This window comes from Asparagus officinalis, chromosome 4 (genome assembly GCF_001876935.1).
Source record: "Asparagus officinalis chromosome 4, Aspof.V1, whole genome shotgun sequence".
NCBI lineage: Eukaryota > Viridiplantae > Streptophyta > Magnoliopsida > Asparagales > Asparagaceae > Asparagus > Asparagus officinalis.
Genome location: NC_033797.1, coordinates 133641274 through 133656366, shown reverse-complemented (window position 1 = coordinate 133656366; position 15093 = coordinate 133641274). Strand labels below are relative to the sequence as shown.

At 36.9% G+C, this 15093-nt stretch overlaps 1 protein-coding gene across 1 annotated transcript; it reads right to left on the bottom strand.

The window, feature by feature from the left end:
* Positions 1124-6178, bottom strand: LOC109836166 (gibberellin 20 oxidase 1-like). The gene is made up of 3 exons (XM_020404050.1): positions 5691-6178; positions 4752-5079; positions 1124-1523 (listed from the first exon to the last, which is right to left on the bottom strand). Exons 1-3 carry the CDS (start codon positions 6176-6178, stop codon positions 1254-1256), a joined length of 1086 nt encoding a protein of 361 aa, XP_020259639.1. The 3' UTR covers positions 1124-1253.

The following is a 15093-nucleotide window of genomic DNA, read 5'->3' as shown; positions in this document are numbered from 1 at the left end:
AGAACTCAAGGTGCCAAAAACCAAAGAGGATGGGAGCATTTATTTCCCTTTTGAACAAGGCAATTTCTAGAAGTCCTTCCCTTTTGAAAAAGGCATTCTTGAATTTACTTGGTAGGAATTGAGGATTAAATCCAGGCTTTGACCTAAAAATACTATAAGTTTTGTGGATTCGGTAAATGATATTAATTTAATAAATTAAATAAAAATTATTGTAGTTGTAGGACCCATTAGATAAACCAATCTTATTCATTCACATAACTTATTATAAGCATTCTCTACAATTAACAATGTTTCAATCAGTTTTTATTTCTCTGGAATATAGGCAGTTACCTTGTTTCGGTCACCACATTAGTTCATTTATTTATGACGTCCCTTGCGCAGTGCCTATTATTATTTGTTTATTTAATTGGAAAATTGAATATGAGCTAATCACAGCTAATGTTCATAAGTAAACTAGGTCTTACCTCCCTCCAAAAAATTCCGTGCGGATATATCAAATAAAATAAAAGGGGTTTTCAGACATTAGTCACCAATATATCTCATATTTTGAAATTAGTTCCCCAACTTCGTATTTTGATGTTAGTCCCTTAAATCTTCACATGTTGAAATTAATTCCCGAATCAAGTAGTTTGAAGTTAGTCCCCCAAATCTTCATATTATGAAATTAGGCCCCCGGGCCTTTCAATATAATACTAAATAAAGAAACTAATTTCAAAAACACATTTGGGAGATTAATTTCAAAATACGAAGATTTGGGGGACTAATTTCAAAATACTTAAAGATTTAGAGGAATAATCTCAAATATGCAGATTTGGGGGGCTAATGTCAAAATACTAAAGATTCAAGGTATCGAGAGAAAAAAGGGTAACACGATTAAACAACCATATATTATCTCGTACCTCTCAGACATGCATATTTGATAACTTACCAAATGAAATTTAACGATGTTATATTAGATGAGAAGGATCTAAAAATCATTGGAGGATGTATGGGTTGAAAACAAGCATCCGCTTTAACATGGGTAAGTTAATAGATATGCAAGATTTGGAGAACAAATCTGCAAATTATAGGATAGATCAGGAGTACATGGTTTTTTTTTAAAAAAAAAACCCTTAAACTCGTTTATAACAAAGACACCAATACTAATTTGTTACACAACTCGGCATTACGCATCAAGCATCCAAATTAAACCCACACAAAATCTCTCTTTCGCTAAAAAGGAACTCCAAATTAAGTACCATGCAAACAAGTTTTCAATTCATCGAGGATGGAGATATAAGATATCTACTGAGCGCAGTCTTCCCAACAACCCTCTTTTGTTTCAGCAGCTCCTTCCTGAATTCATCCCAAGTGAACGCCACGTACTTCCTCTCCCCATAAGTTGCATCAAGCAGCAGTTGAGGTGGGCAATCTATGAGCGTGTTGCTCGCAGGACACATGAAGTAGGCAACGGACAATCTCTTCTGCTCTCTATTGACGACGGCCCTGTGAACTACGCTCCTCAGGCGCACGTTAGTCCATGCCTGAATGGGGAAAAGCCTTGTTAGGAGGCTCATCGTGGTTGTAGTTATTTCTTTCTTCTCATTTGTCCCTTTTTTAAGTGGAAATAACGGCTCTTATATGAGATGATTATAGGCGAATATGCATGCATGTATACGGGAAACATGGAATAATGTGTCAACTGCTCTCGGCCGTATCAATACTTCAAAATTGTAATGAATAGCGTGGATCATTACTTGATATTCTTGCATGGAGCCTTTTTCGTGGCCGAAACTTGGACACGACAATGTATGTATCTTAAAATTCGATTTAAATGCATACATAATGTGAACTACTGAACCGGGGTTGCCAATTAATTAAGGCACTATCCCACTCAAGCACACTTAGGGGGTGTTTGGTTTTCTAGTTTTGTAGGAAACTTTATAGGAAAGAACTAACAGTGGCAGTTTTATAAATAAGAATTTTATGCAGATTTCTATAAATTGTGTTGGTTCAAAAAAGTTTTATAGAAAAGTTTTCTACAAAGTAGGAAAAAGTACCTAATTTATAAAAATCAACTTCCACCCAAAATGGGCGTAAATCACCCAGAAATCTGACGATGCAAATATAAAAGTAATAAAACTTAACATGTACACTATTTCTCATCCCAAATCTGTTTTCTCACGGGAGATTGAGGGCAGAAATATTTTTAGGGTTCGGTCGCTCGACCTGGTACCCTCCATCAGGTTGGGTCACAATGAAGGCGAAGACGAGAAGGATAAGGAGGGCAACGATGAGGGCGGCCATGTTTGCGTCGGAAGTTAGTTTCTTTGCAACTTCTATTACAATCGTTTATCGATTACAAATAGAAATAAAAGAGTGAGTTTTTTATAAGACTTTTCTTTATAAGAGAAACAAACAGAGGGAATCTCCTAGAAACATACTCAGAGATCGTTTATCGGTCGCTGCTTGCGTAAGATCTTTGCATGTGCCGGAGACGCATTAGCACGTGGACGCCGATTCACAGATCCGGATTGACCGTGAAGAAGGCTCAGCATTCTTATTTGGTTTTAGAAATAAGAACATAAGTAAATAAGCTCAGCAATGTGAGATTAATACTCTTCTCGAGATCAAAACAAGGTTTGATCTCAAGGGAAGGGTGAAGGCCTGCATATCTCTTAAAATCTTCCTCTTTATGCTGAAGTTCGCCAAGATCTTGCCTTTTTTCTCTCTGGATTTCGTGTCTCTCTGCTCAAGACGTCAACACCTCGCCTAAGAATTCAGATCTCGTCAGTCACACGTCCCCCCCTCTCATAAATGCACGAAGGAGGGTATTTATAAGCTTCAAATGCCATGTTTATGGATAAGAATCCATGATTAATTTGGACGTTTCTTCAATTGGTAACGACTTTTCCTCATTTAGGGTTGTTCCCAAAGCTGTTAAGAAGCCAATAGACCGCACAAATCCCGAGAAATCTATCAGAAAACACGTCTGGATAGTCTGACTGGGCGAACACACACTTTGTGCCTCGCACATGAGTGCGAGACAACATGTTGTGTCTCGCCAGCAAGACACATTATTGTGTCTCGCAGGTGAGACACACTGATGTGTGTCTCGTTCAGCGTTTTGTCGATTTGCGCATTCTGTCGCTTCATCGTTCCGTCTTTTCGCGTATTCATTTGCTTCCTTTAGGCAACAAATGATCTTCTTTGACTTAGATGATTACGTTAATCGTATCCTCTTCATCTTGAGTTGTATCCGGGAACTTATAAACAATTTTTGACGCTTACAGGCCATGGCAAAGAGGTAGGCTATGAGGAGGGGCTGGCGGTTCCAATAGGCACTGACAAAGCCCCCAAGGGAGACGAGGAGGAGGAGGGGCCAGCGGGCCAGGTGGTGGCAGGCGGCATTGGCGTGGAGATCCAGACACCGGTGGCGATTATGGGGATAGAGAAGACAAGGGAAAGGAAGTTTAGGAAGGCTATTATGTTGTTGCTCACCGCCATTTGATTTGGTTTATTGATGGAGGAGGAATTTTGGAGGATCAATGAGAGTGAATACTGAGAGTGTTATCGGAGAGTGATTTTTGTTGGGTAGTGAGACTGGGAATAGATGGTTCTTTGTGGGGAGTGAAATTTTGTGTTCATGGATAGACGATGAATTAGATTAGGAAAACTTTTCTATAAATTTTTTATATGCAACCAAATAAATGAAAAGGAAATCTTGTTATTTCTATAAAGTAACGAGTCTATTTTCTTGTTTTCAACCAAACAAAAAAAGTACAAGAAACAAAAAAAAATTATATTTTTGAGTTCTTAAAACTTTTCCTATCCTTTTTTTTATAAAAATACAAGGAAATCTATATTTTGGATGTCTTTCTTTTCCATTCTTTTATAGAAATTGCACCAAACATCTCCTAAGCATTAGGCAGAAAAGAAGAAAATAAAGAATTTTTGCTTGCTCTCACCAAGTTAAATGTGCCCGATTTCCAATGCACTAAAACTTTGAAAATTGTTGCTGGTACTTTGGACTATAATTATAACGGTTTTTCTATAGAGTGCCCATGGGCACTCTATAAGGGAGGAGAGAGATAGAGAGAAATGAATAGCTCATGGGCCACCCTGATTTGCATTAATTTCTATGTATAATTTATTTCTCTCTATCTCTCTCCTCTCTTATAGAGTGCCCATGGACACTATAAAAAAACCGTAATTTTAAATTCCAATAGTGTTCAATTTTAAGTACATGTATCCCACAATAAATTGAACTACATACATGTATGCTCTTAAATGATGAAAATCAATTTCTCTTCTCATCAAAATAAGCAAGAGATCTAGAAAATTGGGTAAATTTCACTCAACCCTCAATAAGTTTGCATGTTTTGCATAACCCCCAAATATTCTGAAACTTTCACTAAACCTCCAATAAGCTCGGAAATTTAAAAAAAAACATCAAAAAATTTTTGAATTATTTTTTCATTAAACCCCAATGACTACTTTATGATATTTATGTGGTATCCATTGTATGGGAACTCAAAACAAAGGATGATGTCGCTATGGGGGTTTAGTGAAAAAACAAAATGTTTTTGGAGGCTTTCTAGAATTCCAAAAGTTCTAGGAGTTTTATTTTTTAAAATATTTGGGGTTAACTTTCAAATGCTCAATTTTACTGGGGTCTTAGTGAAATTTACCAAAGAAACGCCCAACTCATACCCATTAGTACTTTTCCAAAAAAAACCATGTAAAGAGAAACAAGAGAGGAGGATGCTCACCTCAAGTACATCTCCGATATTGATGACAAAAGAGTTTGGAACAGGCTTAATCCCAATCCATTCACCATTGCTCTTCTGAACTTGTAGCCCCCCAACCTCATCCTGCAGCAAAATTGTGAGAGCATGAGGATCAGTGTGGCTCCCAAGACCCAGACACCTCTCTGGGAGTGGGCATGGAGGGTATTGATTGACTCTCAGCATTGTGGAGTTTTTCTCATGGAAATTCCTTGTGAAGTAGTCATCTGAAAGTCCCAATCCATGAGCTAGCATCTCAAATATGACCATTCCAAGATTGTCTAATGCTTCCATGTACTTTATTAATGCTTCACTGCGACAAAAAAGGAATAACCGAATCTGTAGTCTGAAATCTATGAAGCATCAAGAATAAGAATAGACTTATAGCATACAATTCTCACAACAATTTTTGACTTTGTTAGGAACTTTTTACAAGATACTTGCAATTAAAATTTAAATCTGGGTTCATTGCGAATAAACCCGCAATAGTATTGTTGTTTTGAACTTACTATTTTTGTAAATAGACCCGTGAATGTAAAAAAGTCAAAAGAATTTCACTCAAGGGTCTATCTGCAAATTAAACTAGAGGGGGTAATAAGTTCAAACCGGAGATGTTACAAGGTGTCTACTCACAATTTTCCAAATATAACCATCAACCTGAACATGTTTTTTTTTTTTAATTTCAGAAAAACCGCAATACAGTCATTTTCCATTTGCAGGTAACACACCACTCTCCTTGGGGCATTTCTTTTCTCTCGAAGACATTTTAGTTATTTGCCAATTATGTACAGATTATGATCCACTGGGAAAAGTTAGGGGGCTTTTTCGAGGCACCTCTAATTTCAGGGGGTTCTGTGACAGAGAAAATTTAGGCAGTTACCTGCATGAGCCCATATAGGAGGTTTTTGTGAAATTGACCGTTACCTGAAAGGCTGATGAAACTCCCCAAAAACCTTCTTCCCAAACTCTACAACCATCTTCGAACACTGAAGCAACTGAAGAATCTCAGCCCACGGCAGGTTCCGACTATAATCAGGATTACTAGCCGAATACCCTAAAGGCAACCCCTCCCCTCTCCCTCCTCTAACTTTTCTCTCCATCGGAAGCTCGAAAAGCTCCGTACACTTTCTCTTCATGCCCTCAACAACCCCCTCATCTATTCCATGCTCAACCAACTTGAAGAATCCCCACTCTCTGCTTGCCTCCACCATTTTCTTGCATTCTTCTTCGTACTCTTTCGTGTTCTTCTTGTTTGATAAACTGACTATCGGAATGTCTTCGCTTGCGGTAAAATCGTTGTGTTTTATGTTCGGCCACTCGGTTTCGGACCAAACGAAGTCCTTGACCTGTAGAGAGATGGCGGCTGTGGAGAGAGGGATGGCTTGTTGAGATTCTATCTCAGTAGTTGTCATTGTGGTGGTGAGGCTTGAGGCTTTGGGGCTTGAATTGTGTGGTTCTATTTATAGAGGGCAGGTGTTAGGGTTGTTCATAATAATGAGTACCTACTAATCTTATCGCAACGGGTATTTTAAACGAGGATTAATTGCACCAATAGTTGTACTAATCTGATGATAAGATATACATCAAGATTCGCAGCGGATTACATAATCTTCGTTTCTTATAAAATTTGTAGTCGACAGTATAATATATGCGGTTTTGTCGCTAATTACTACATTGGCGATGATATCTATGAATTGTAGCTAAAGTTTCTCGTAGTAGTTAAATTTCTTGTGATTGTTAATTGATGAATGCCGAATGGGCCGGAAACAGACCTCGTTAATTTTATTCGAACGAGGACTATCATCAACTATAAGATGATTTTCGAAGACAACCTAGCGTTTGATATGTGACGTAGAAGATTATATTTTATAAAAGACAAGAGTTTGATAAGCTCTAGATTGCATCCTTGTACACTCATGTACTTTATTTTTCCCATTAGTATATGCATAGATCTCAGAATGTCATGGTCTCACTAGTAGAAAAATGAACAAACTAGACGGAACAAACTAGACGGAATTTTTTTCCGTCTAGTTTGAAGCAAACTAGACGGAAAAAATTCTGTCTAGTTTGTTCCGTCTAGTTTGAATCAGTCTAGACGGAAATTTCCGTCTAGATTAACAAACTAGACGGATGTTATTTTTTTTAAAATGACCACTCAACCTAGACGGAATTTCCGTCTAGGTTGATACAACCTAGACGGAAATTCCGTCTAGGTTACCTGAAAAACTCCCCCTCTTTTTTCATTTTCCCCGCCTCTTTCTTTCATTTCCCCAGTTCCTTTTTCTCCCCTCTCCATCTAAAAATCCCCAAACGGCCAAACCATCTCCCTCTCCAGACCCCCAAATCTCTCTCTCTATCTCCACGCCGCCGGCTCCAGATCTCCCTCAACCGCGACGGATCCCTCTCCCACCGCACCGAGATCCCCTCTCCACCTCCATCTCCACCGAATCCATAGCTCCCGTCCTCCGCTTCGCTGTCGCCTTTCGCCTCCTCGTCGTAACCCTAATCATATTATGGCGCCTCCTCTTCGATCCCTACGATACCTCCGCCTCACTCAACCCTCCGTGCCTTGGCGAGAGATCTCAGCCGTTCGATTCGATCCGATGGCCAAAGACCCCCGTCGCTATAGAGAGCAGCGTTCTATGGGACGGCGTTTTCTTCGTACGCATTGCCGAGTGCGGGTACGAGTACGAGCAGACCTACTCTTTCCTCCCCCTGCTTTTGTGCATTTTTCTATCTCGAGTAATTGATTACCAAGGTAACTGACAAAATCTTGTATATTGATGCCTCTACCAGCAAATTACCAGGTCTTGAACTTGGTGGGTCATTAGGTTACATGCTCTTTTAATAATTTAGCTCTCTCAGACATTTTGTTTGATTCCTTGATGACAGCAATGAGACAAAAACTTTTGGTAATTGTGCTGGAGGTATAGCAGGAATTATTATTTCCATATCAATTTTACATACATCATAATAGTACTATATGAGAGTCCATCAAATATCCAAATACTGAAATATTTGACATGGTACCAATTTTTGCATGTTGCTTGTGATTATTAGTACTTTTGTGGTAATATCTGTTTTACCCAAATGTGCGCAGACTATGAATACATATACAAGTGCAAAGGGGCTCTCAATATTTTAGTTTGTGGCCGTCTTCATAGTTTTTCTTATATTGTAGTTGATTTATTATGATGGATTTTAGCACCAATGTTTTTTAGTATCCAAGGTAGCTCCATTTCTCCACACTGGATTATGGGAGTTTATGCAAAGATTGTTTTGCATCTCAAAAATATAAAACGACATTGTTTCATTTGTGATGATCATGAAGATCCACTTTTCATTCTTACAGTTCAAAGTAAATACTATCAAATCAAAATTTTGATTATTCATATTTCACACCATGTTGCCATACAGTTTGTTTAATGCCGCAACTTCCATAATTTTCCATTAGTCAAGTCAATTTAATATTTTTTTCTTATCTGCTGAAACTTTTTTCTATTGTAGAAATGAAGCCCATCTAGTTTTCCGCCAACAAGCTGAGCAACTGTTGAGTTCCTCTGGGATATCAGCACTAGATCTACTTGCTTAAGCACTTGCAAAATCTGCAGTGTGTTCTACTTTTTTTTCCCTCAGTTGGAGGAGTTTGGATGCGTTAATTCGACCACTTACATTTGAGCTTTTACTTCTTTTGCAGGGATATACTGACATAAAGAAGAGATCAATTCTTTCATCTATGGAAAATTATGTAACTGTATTTCTTCAGTCAGGGAAGCCCTTTTACACACCCACGTAAGCAATGTGGCCTTAAAATTTCTCATATCAGTGAATTTAATTTTGATGTGCATTGCTTCTTTCATCTATTTCCTGTGTTAATGTGCACAAGTGGTCATCTTATTATTGTTATTATATATGATTGCTTATTGAAGTTGTTGTCGCCAGATTTACATTATTGGTCATCTGTTATTTACTTTATCAGCTAAAAGCCAAGTCATATTTAAAATTCAAATTACATGAGAGCTTAGAACTACTTAGGTATTTACGATCTTTTATGATTATATGACTATGAACAAATACACTTGTTCTTCTGACTTCTATATATGTATTCTCTGCATTGACTTCTACATATCTTGTTCTTATGACTGTGTGCACAAATTACATCCTACCCTTAGTTATGTATGTTTATTTTTTATCCATGGCTCTAGCTATTTTCTCTTCTTCATTGCATCCTGCCTATTTATCTTTCCCATTTTCCTTCTTATCTATTCTTTTGCTTCTCTTTTTTAACTGAGTGTTCACGTGCCATATTGATGACGTTCGTTGCTTTATCCTAATAAGCATTGCTTACATTTACTATAGTTCTTGCATATTACATAATCTATAAATGTGGTTGACTCCTCAGAAGTCCAGCGAGTGCTTGTACATGAAACTGTGAGCATGCACATACTTTCTAGTTTCTTTAGTACATGTTAACCTTATGTAAATTCACCGGTATCCTTAATTGACACACAGTTGGATAATTTGGCTGTAAGATAGTTTGTGGCAAGACATGTTATATAGTTGAAATAGAGTTGTTGATTAGGGGGTAGGACTCTAGTTTCTCTCATTCTTTTTCATAGTTTATATGTTTTATATATATATTTTATATTTCAAATGCATGGTGAGAAGTTGATGTTCATGTCTGCTCATAACTATCTATTTGGAAGCTTTTTCTGAAAATCCTATTCTGACAACACCAAATTGCAAGTGTATTTCATGATATGGACTAATTGATGTTAAATTTTGTATAATGTAGGATCAAAGAGGAAGAAACATGATGCTTCAACAAATTGGAGGAGTAAATGCAATTGGATTCTATAAATTATGCGAAGTTCATCAAGTTATGTAAACAATTGTATTCTTTATAATCTATGTAAAAAATTTATGTATCTTTCTAGTTTTTTGGTGAATGTATTATTTGAATATAATTATATTTGATATTGAAATATAATTAGATCGATTGTGTTGGATATGAATATGATTTGGTGTTGTGTAATATTGTGTACGTGTGATGTTATATAGCATGCAATGTGGGTTCTGCAAAAAAAAAAAAAAAAAAAAAAAAAAAAAAAAAAAAAAAAAAAAAAAAAAAAAAAAAAAAAAAAAAAAAAAAAAAAAAAAAAAAAAAAAAAAAAAAAAAAAAAAAAAAAAAAAAAAAAAAAAAAAAAAAAAAAAAAAAAAAAAAAAAAAAAAAAAAAAAAAAAAAAAAAAAAAAAAAAAAAAAAAAAAAAAAAAAAAAAAAAAAAAAAAAAAAAAAAAAAAAAAAAAAAAAAAAAAAAAAAAAAAAAAAAAAAAAAAAAAAAAAAAAAAAAAAAAAAAAAAAAAAAAAAAAAAAAAAAAAAAAAAAAAAAAAAAAAAAAAAAAAAAAAAAAAAAAAAAAAAAAAAAAAAAAAAAAAAAAAAAAAAAAAAAAAAAAAAAAAAAAAAAAAAAAAAAAAAAAAAAAAAAAAAAAAAAAAACAACAAAAACAAAAACAACAAAACAAAAAAAAAAAAAAAAAAAAAAAAAAAAAAAACTGTAGCTGAGCAACCTAGACGGATTTCCGTCTAGGTTGATGCAACCTAGACGGAAATCCGTCTAGGTTGGCAACCTAGACGGATTTCCGTCTAGCCGCCAACCTAGACGGAAATGCTACTTCCGTCTAGGTTGGTTTTCGTCTAGATTGATCAATTTAGACGGAAATCCGTCTAGTTTGATCCAAACTAGACGGAAACAGAATAAACCAATCTACCTAGACGGATTTCCGTCTAGATGAACCAACCTAGACGGATTGTAGACCAACCTAGACGGAAATTTCCGTCTAGGTTGGTCGTTTTTCTACTAGTGTCTTTATTGACATACGAATACGAAATTTAATTAGTATGATCATTGATTAAATTTTTGAACAAGTGGGATGCAGATATTAATTAAGAAGTGGAAAAGAATAAAAACCATCCAGGACTCCTTAAGGTTACGGGTTGTTTGATTCGTTTCCTAGATATATGCCCTGTTTGGATGGAGGGTAGAGAGGGGGAGGGGAGGAGAAATGCAGCTTTCACCTTATTTGAGAGTTTTTTTAAGGAGGGTAGAGAGGAGGAAGGAAGGGGAACGGAGGGTAAAATTGCTTGGTTTTCTTTCCCCACCGATTTGGGCGGTAGAGGAGGGTAAGGGAGGGTAAATGGGTGTAATGACATTCTTACCCCCATCAAAATAAATAAAAGGACTAATGTGTTATTAGTATAAAGTCATTTATGTAAATATACATATATTTACTTCCTTTCACCTTCATTCACCTTACTCAACTCCCAAACAACATATTATAATTCTCTTCCCTTCCCTTCCCTTCCCTTCCCGTTGTTTACCTTCCCTTCCCTTCCCTTAGTAAACTCCCAAACACACCAATAGGGAAATGCAATTCCATGTAAAAAAAACACAAGTTTTGAGTTTTTTAAACTTTTCCAAGAAATAGATTGTTTCAGTTTGGTTCACACATAAAAAATGGTGGAAAATCAATGTATTTATTTTTCTTGTGTTTGGTTCGCATGGAAAAAAATGAAAAACTTTTGTTTGTTTGACATTTCCTTTTTTTTTGTGTTTGGTTTGAAAAGTGTTTATGGTCACCATGGTAAGATTACCCCCACTATATACAAATTTATTTGTGCTCATTATATGCGGTAATATTAATCATATAAAAGTTCGAATGTAATATGAACAAATAATAATGTAGCTATAGCAAGTTTAGGTAATAGCAAGTTGATAAATTTGTAAGTTTACTGAATTTCTAATCTTAACTTGAAGCTAGGACAAAGCATCGTGACATCATAGAAAAGGAGAAATATCAAGAGAGAATATCACAAAAAGAGAACTCATTTTTATTGCTTAATTATTAGCTACAACAAAATCCTGGACGAACACTACCCCTCAGCCTGGTACATGCTAGTGTAATTGAAGTACCTCCTATCACTAGTATGAAAGTAGGGGAAGAGACAAAACATTTGAAGCTTGAAGGAAAAAAACAATGTCAGATGCAGAAGAAATATAGTTATTGTTGAGCGCTGCGAAAGCCAAACAACCAAACCAACGTGCTAAGAGAAATAAAATCAAACGAACGTCGAGAGAAGGCCAAACGAACCAAATCAATGCCACAAACACAAACAACCAATGTTAACGTGGTTCGGCAAGTTGCCTACGTCCACAGGGCAAGAAGGGGATAAAGTTTTTCACTAATAGAGAATAAGAGTACAAACTGAGATTACAAATCACTCAAACTCACCAATTAATCTCACCAACAAATCTCTAATTCTCTCCACACAAAAACCAATAGCTCAGAAAATACATCCTTTCTGTGCTCCAAATATCCCCAATTTTTTTTATCTATTCTTTCTTCCAATTGTTCTATATATATAGAAATCTTAAAATCATAAACATACTAGGAATTTTAAAGCAAAAAACAAAATAGATTAGGAATCCTAATAACCTGTTACCAAAACAGATTTGGAATCATGTTACCAAAACAGATTAGGAATCCCAATAACCTGTTACCAAAACAAATTAGAAAATATATTAGAAACCTGCTATCTAACAATTCTCCACCTCGGCGAAGTTTTCCCAAAACTGAGCCAACACCAACACCAAACAAATGTCTCACTTGTTGAGTCTAGTACGAAGTGAAACAAAATCACAACAACGGACTCAATCTACAACAAGTCGAGACCCAAACAAGAATGTGGTCACTCTCTAAACATCGGTATTTACTCACCAAATTGGCTGCATCATAACTGACTGTCTACGTATCCTTTTGCCCAAGGAATCAAGCCTCACGTAGTTCACCAAATGGCCTCCAAAGGTCCTCAATCAAATAGAAAAGTTTGTAACTCTTTACTAATATCACCAACGGATCTGCAACTGATAGCGTTTCCAATGGCCCCAAACTGAAACAAATCAAACACCTCCACCTGAGGTGAACCAATGGTCGTATCCAAAATATGTCCACCAGTTGTACTCGAATCCAAAACCAACTCATCATTTGCATCCAAATCTAAATGATCTCCAAACTGTGTCACCTCAGATAGAATCCCAAATGATGCAGTATGATATGGAGTATGTGGAGTAATCTCCACCCAATATGAAGTAGCATCACCCTCCTCCTGCTATGATATCCTAATGATCTGATCAACACTCTCCATTTGCCGAGAGTCAAATATGACATACCTGTTTAGAACAAAATCAGAAGCTCCTAACTGATAATCAAACGAACCTCTGAATCCCAAACGTGTAATCGGTTCAAATCTCACATCCTCGATGTGACCAAATACTGGGCAACCAAATATCCAACATAATTCAAAATCTGAAGCAGCTCCACCAGATCCAAAATCTCCACACGCAGCAGTTGGCAACCTATGACCAAGATGACCCAAATATATCGAAGCTACAAAACCAAAACCAATGCTCGACAACCAACACCGATCCCCCTCCAGTAAGGAACAACCCATCAAAACTGTCATCTCATCTCGTCGTCCTAATGTCTCCACATCAATGAAGTGTCTCAAACTGTCATGTGCTCGGTACAAATGCAAGAAAGAACCCATACCAAAGCTAGAACGACGGTTTACCTTTCTGCTAATACACTTCTTCCAATTGTTGTTGACTTCTAATAATACCTCCTTGGAAGGACCTGGTTACAACCCACCAATGCCTAGAATAATCACTAACTGTGGAAACCAAATACCAATTACCTCCCAATAATACCTCCTTGGAAGGACCCAAAATGCCTGACTGAACACTACCTAAAAGACCCCTCGATCGAAGGATAGAAGTGTTAAACTTCACCTCGATCTTCTTGCTCATACCAATGTGCTCAAAGGATTTCAATCTGCAGGTCAAAGCACTCTCAATAAACCATGCACGGCATAACTATTCAAATAACACAGCCTCAACAAATGCTACAGTCTAGCCAAATCCAAAGAAGTCGTCAGCTCTCTATCAAACACCGTGCTCCCAATCAAATAATAAAAATTATTCCTTTTGACGCCCTTCATCATAATCATGGACCCTAATGTGACCTTCAAACGTGAATCGACCAAGGTCACCCTATAGCCTGCTGCCTCCAAAACTCTAAGTGAAATGGTGTTCTTCTTCAACTGAGGAACGAACCTCACTCCAACCAACTCCCGAATCACTTCGTCACTCATCCTAATCCGAACGGTACTGATACCACCAATTGGATATTCATGATCATTACCCATGAGCACGACCTCCCTTCTTTCCAACTCTTGAAAGCTGGAGAACCAATCCCTCCTAGGGTAAATATGATAAGAAGCACCCGAATCCAACATCTACTCTGTAGAGTCGGCCACCAAACTGACGATAGTGCAGATAACGAGTAGCCCGAAGAATCCGACTCTGAATTATTGCCACTAGTTTTGACAATATTCACCTCTGAAGCTTGAATAGCTTTTCCCTTATTCTTCCCGGCTCGATCAACCAACTTTGGGCATTCGGCTTTCCAATATCCATCCTCTTTACAAAAGGCACACTGATTCTTACGAACTCCAATATGTGCTCCTCTAGACTGCGACCTCCTACCACGATTTGGACTCTTTGCTCTTGCGACCAATGCCCCCGCTACCGGCTCAACTGAAGTTCCATTATCCTTCTTTTGAAGCTAATAATTCACAAGTGTAGCAGTGACATCACTATAAGAAATAGATGCCTTCTCATTAATAAGAGTAAGAACGAAGGTCTCATATTCCTCGTTAGGTAAGGAACTCAACAACAACAACGCATTGTCCTCATCTTCAATCATCACATCTACATTCGTAAAATCCGTAAGAAGCTTTGTGTAGTGGTTCATGTGATCACCAATAGAGGTCTCCTTCTTCAATTGGAAGCGATAAAGCCTCCTCTTTAAATGCAATCGGTTCTCTACACTCTTGGTCAAATACTTGCCCTCTAGGATCTCCTAAATCTTCTTAGCTGAAGTCTCATTGATCACATCATATTTTAAATCTTGAGTCAAACAAGATCTAATCACACCACACGCCGTTCTATTCATCTTTCCAAACCTTCTCCCCAATGTCGTCCGGTTTCCCGTCCAACTCCAAAGTATCTTCCAAATTTTGCGCATTGAGCGCATCCAAGTCTTCACATCTCTAAAGACCAAAATTGATTGCGTCATTAAACTTCCCCACATCTATCTTGATAGAGTGAATATTCAAATTTTGGACGGTCTTCACGCCGGAAGTACCCTCCACAACTCCTTCTTTCTCGACCATCTTTCTCAAAGCACCAAAACAAATACGGAACAAATG